This window comes from Egretta garzetta, unplaced genomic scaffold (genome assembly GCF_000687185.1).
Source record: "Egretta garzetta isolate BGI_Z169 unplaced genomic scaffold, ASM68718v1 scaffold226, whole genome shotgun sequence".
NCBI lineage: Eukaryota > Metazoa > Chordata > Aves > Pelecaniformes > Ardeidae > Egretta > Egretta garzetta.
In genome coordinates, this window is record NW_009260021.1 from 264,820 (window position 1) to 270,091 (window position 5,272).

The 5,272-nt window shown below is 52.1% G+C and overlaps 1 protein-coding gene across 1 annotated transcript in view; it reads left to right on the top strand.

The window, feature by feature from the left end:
- LOC104127969 (Krueppel-like factor 5) overlaps positions 1–4,931 on the top strand; it is a 26,884-nt gene extending 21,953 nt beyond the window's left edge. The window contains exons 4-5 of the mRNA XM_035896159.1: positions 1,343–1,402; positions 4,753–4,931. Coding sequence (XP_035752052.1) covers positions 1,343–1,402; positions 4,753–4,931 — 239 coding nt within the window. The remainder of the gene's footprint in view (positions 1–1,342; positions 1,403–4,752) is intronic.
- The last annotated feature ends 341 nt before the right edge of the window (positions 4,932–5,272 follow it).

A 5,272-nucleotide genomic window follows, 5' to 3' on the forward strand; every position in this document is an offset into this window, starting at 1 on the left:
ATCTGTGGTGCAAAAAAAAAAAAACCCAAACCAAACCAACCAACCTGAGCTGAATAAACACTGGGTGGCTGGGTAGTGTGTACGTGCAGAGACAGCGGAGGGCTTCTTCTAATCCTTCACGCTGAGGTTCAGCTAGAGGTGAAACCAGTCAGGACTGATGGCAGGGGCAGCAGGTCTTACTGACATGGTCTGCGTGAGGAAGCGGCAGGAGGCACGCCGAATTCACACCGGTAACTGGAGGAACAGGGGAGACCTGTTTGCAAACCCCCGATCCAAGGTTCCAGGTGGTGGCCCCAGCACTTTTTCCTCTGTGTGCTTGTGAGGAAACGAAACTCAGCCGTGCCCTGCTCTGACTTCTCCGTGCTGGGTTTGGGAATGCTCTGGGTGCTCTGGCTTTGTTTCCGTGCCCGGAAGGGAGGCAGTCCTTGGTCTCATGCATACTCATCTCTCTCCTGAGTGTGAGGGACCTCCGAGGCTTTGGAGCATCAGAAGCAAAACTGAACTGGGTCGGTCCCCAACCCTTATCCCTCTCCTGCCGTGGGGAGGGGAAAGGCAGCTAGCTGCTCCCACACCTCCTGAGCAGGACAGAGAGCTGATCTCGTGCAAGAGGCTTCTGCAGGCTGTGTGGAAACCCTGGAACAAAAAGATACCACTATCTTGCATATGCAGGTCATAAAAACTCAAATTCATATTTTAAGATACTTGTGAAAACACAATGAAGCAGGGCCATAAAGGCAGCAGGAGAAGCTTTTCTAAACTTTAACCGAAATGAGGAACTAGCAACGACTCATTTTGAGACGCCTGTTGTAGAAACTTTTGCCAAAGTCACAGTGTTTGTGTTAGGAGCCCTTCTTTGGTTAAACCTGTTGCTGATCTTCTGAAAAAACTTCCCACTGGCTTTATTCTGGATCCTGAAAGCTGAGCTGTGGCTCCACAGTGTACCTGGCATTTCCTGCTTCCTGGAGTATTTTCACCGCATCTGCTGGGGCTGGGACTATTACAAAATACATCTTCCCTCCAGCCTTGCAGTAGTGGTATTGGTTTCATCTGCAATCCAGAAAGACAAACGGCAGCACAAAGCCAGCGGCTAACGGTGGTGAATTTAATGTTTTCACCCTGCCTTGAAGACCTGGTTGAGGAAGGGGGGATTTGAAAGTCTGTCTGTCTTGGAGAACAAATGCTCTTTAGTTACTGCTGAAATGGAATGGGTATAGGCAGGCTTATTTGCATCCTGTTACCCAGAGTGCTTTTTAAGCCTCTGTCCCTAACCTCAAATACAAATGTTCTGGGTTTGTTTCTGCCCCTTTCTCACAGGGAAGTTGTGTCTTTTCTGTTTCTGCAGGTTGCTCAAAAGTTTATACCAAGAGCTCCCACCTGAAGGCACATCAGAGGACTCACACAGGTAAGAGCACCACATCGTCAGGAAACCCTGCCAGCCTGTGCTTCTTACACCGTGCCTGTTAATGGCGGTGATAATGTAGCTGAGTTGAATGCCTTAATCTGGGGTGGTTATTGGGGTAAGGAGCACAGAAAGTCCGATGGTCGCACTGCTTTGTAGTGACGGTACACTGCTGTGTGCACTTGCTTGCCTTCTGGCAAGCAATCTGGCAAGCAATCCCAACTGGAGGGATGGATTTGGAATTTAGGAGAACTCTTGGAGGCTCTCAAGTCGCTGGATTTCTCTAGCACTCTGAGCTCTTCCTTTGAGATCTCCCAAATCCCAGCCAGGCCTGATCCTGCTTAGCCTACAGAAAGATTGCGTGAAGGCATGCGGTGCGTGTATATGACCTCTGAGGAGATAAGGGCTGTCTCTGTTGTGTCAGGCGCCCCTGTGGTTCCCAAGGAGAGGAAGGAACTCCCCGTATCTCCTTGTCTACAGCCACACAGACCACTCGCACCTGGTGCTTGTCCCCTTAGTGGCTGCCAGTGGTATATCGCTGGAGCTGCCGATTACAGGTACAGAAGGGCTCCGAATGAGCCTGCAGAAGGGCTGTGCCCTCAGCCCCGAGGGCAGAGGTGCCGTCGGCTGCCCTTGCTGGTGTAAACAGGGTCACAAGCACAGAGGAGCTCCCACCAGTCCCACCACAACCAGCTTCCCTGGGGTAAACCTAGCTCAGAGTGGCGCTTGTGCGTTCAAGCACAGGTCTTCTCATTAAGGCATTTATTATACCTGAAACTTTATCAGATCCCCAGGTAGTCCAGGAACCATCAGTGCCCTCATAAATCTCTTTTATAGAAGGGCTGATCTTTACTGAAAGCAATTAAGCTGGCCCAGAGTTCACTTTTCTTTTTTATTAACAACGAACAAAACCCATCCTGAGGCTGGGAATCAGTTCTTGCACTTGGCTCTGTTCCGTTTTTGTCTTATCAGCCCTTCAAACAAGCCAGCAAAGAATTTTTCTTTGTGCGTGAGGTACAATATTTTTTTGGCAGGCCCAGGGTAGGAACAAGCTGGAGAACAACACGGAAGGGGTGGAAGAAAGGAACAGGAAGGACATTGTCCCGGCTCCGAGAGCTGGGTGGCAATCAGCATTTGTCACAAGAGCAATCTGTATTCAGGGCTACTCTAGGGCTCTCGCTTTAAAATTAAATATCTCTTTTCCCCTTCATTCAGAGCATGGGTCTTAGCTCTGTGCCCATCTGAGACATGCAGTGTCCTTACAAGTCACGATACAAAGATGTATCCAGTCAAACTTGGGTGGTTTTGAAGCTGATAAACTGCAGTCATTTTCCCAGGTTTCCCAGTAATTGGGCTGGAAATCCAGGTGCGTTTGCCTCCTTCTGCTTCACTTGCAATAAGAGGGAAGGGCAGAGAGGCGAAGGAGGATGCGACCTGAGCAGTCAAGAAAACTGATGGTGGTGTGGGGCGGGTAAAAAGAAGGGAATCCAAAACAGAGCGCCATACGTAGGCAGGCGCAGGGTGTCCGCGTCCCATTTTTGAAGCCTCGTGTTCTGCTCTTGAGGCCTCAGCCTCGCTGAGCCGGAGCTGCAACAGCAGGGCCCCGTCCCAACTCCCTCCAGCTGCGTCCGCTCGATGCCGCTTCAGCTCCGTCACTTGAAGGGTTAATAACGCCCTTTCTCTCCATTCCTCCCCTGATGGCGGCTGGGCTGAGAAGTACACGATCTCCAAGATCTTTTCTTGTGGTTTGCCCGTTGCTATGGGCTGGGCCGTATTCATCTCCTGGAGACACCATTCATTTCCTGGGTGCCATTGTGAGATTAAATATATAACCTGGTGGCTGCTCACCCGCCTCCCGGGGGCTGGGAATGCCAGTTTGGGTCCTTTGTTTGAGCTTGCCCTGCCGTGCTGTCCTGGGAGATGGAGCCAGCTCGTGGGACAATGGAAAGCATTTTGTTTCTATCCTGGAGATCAACCTGTTATTGTTTGAAACTAAAGGGCCTTGGTAGGGTTGACCCAGCCAGGTGACCTGGCTGGGACAATGTCTGTGGCTGCACAGTGCAAATCCCGCCTTTGTCTTAGCATGCTAACGCAAACCCCGAGATCCCCGGCGTGCCGTAAAACACCCAGAGTGCTGCTTGTAAATTGTCTTTAAGTTCTCTATTTACCCGAGTCATAAAAAATACACCTCTCGCCTCCCCGTGGTGCCAAGCCCAGGGGCTTTTTGAGGAGCGGGATGTGATCTTGGTGCCCTGTCTCCTCCAGGTTCACGTGTCTCTGTGTTCATATTTTGTCCGGGGCACGCAAGACACTGTAGATCTTGCTGTGGCTGAATGTTTTCTGTTTCCTGGCCGAATGCACCGCCTGCCTAGCACACGGGCTGTTCCCGTTCACTGGGAAACATGTCGGAGCACGACACACATGCCTGTGCATGCATGCTGCATGTGTACGTGCATTCATGGCGCGATGGTGCGCTCAGCAATTGGCCGATGAAACGGTAAATATTTGAGGTCGGGGAAGTCAGCACATTCCCTGAACTCTGCCTGCTTGTTCAGGCTGTTAAGAGCGAGGGCTAATATTTGAGAGCACCACACCCATGCGCGGAGAGGGCTGCAGCCAGGGTTCAGCTCTACAACCTGGGCACGCAGGGAGTTGGAAGCAGGCACGGGCTTTTCCAGCCCAGTTCCCAGCTGGCTGAGAAGTTGCACAATTTAATTGATTTCAGTTCGGGAATAGGTGTGTATGGGTGGGAGAGGGCAGAGGCATTACGTCACCCGAATGCTCTGAAGAAAAGACAATGTTTTGTGTACAGAGAGCTGCTGCAGGGCTGAACTCTGAGGCAGGGAGTGTTAGGTGGTGGTTTTAAAGATGTGAGGCTTTGAGGAAAATTTATATGGCATAACCCCCTTCTTCCTCCTGATGCCCCCCCCCCCCCCTGTATGAGCAGCAACACCTTCCAGAGGAATTTTTGGCTTTTTTAGTTAAAAAACCCCAACAAACTCAGAAAAAATTTTAGCCAGAGTTGTTCCAAAATCCAACAGGAACTTGAACACTAGAAACCAAGCCTAGAAAGCAAAGCAGGGTGGGGCATATGGAAAAGACCTGGTTACTGCAGCTCGGCAATTCACGGTCCCTTGGTGGCTACGGGCTGTGTACAGCAAGTGAACCCTGGCAGCGTAAAGCGTCAGCGTGGCCACGAGCCCCATCCTGCAGCGGGGCAGCTCTGGGTGCCCCCCGGGGCCTCCCAAGGAGGACGGGGTGGGTGTTTGGGAGGCCGGGCAGATGCGTGTCCGCCTGGGCTCTTGCATGGCGGGGGCTGTGCTGTGCCCGTGACCTGTGGCTCTTCCCTGCAGGTGAGAAGCCGTATAAATGCACGTGGGAAGGCTGCGATTGGCGCTTTGCCCGCTCCGACGAGCTGACCCGGCACTACCGGAAGCACACGGGCGCCAAACCCTTCAAGTGCCTCGCCTGCGGCCGGTGCTTCTCCCGCTCCGACCATCTGGCTCTCCACATGAAGCGGCACCAGAACTAGGAGCCGCCTGCCTTCGCCACTTCTCCCAAGAGCAGCTGAAACTCTTTTTCTTTTCCGAGGGGCCCCTCCTCTTCTCGTACGTAGGAACAAACCCATGCTGTGATCAACCGGCAGGGCAGGGCTGGTGGGTAAGCCCCCTCTGCGAGCCCTGTCCCCAACTGTTTCTGGTTTTAAAAGAAATCTCATTAAAAAAAGAGTTATAATTACAGACTGATCTCGTGACGAGGCTCCCAGTGGCACTGGGGCGATGGACGTTGGATTCCAAAGGGCTTTCTTCCAGCAGACCTGCTATTTATTTGTCACTCAGGAGCAACTGTCCTTCGTGTCTCAAGCTCGTTGGG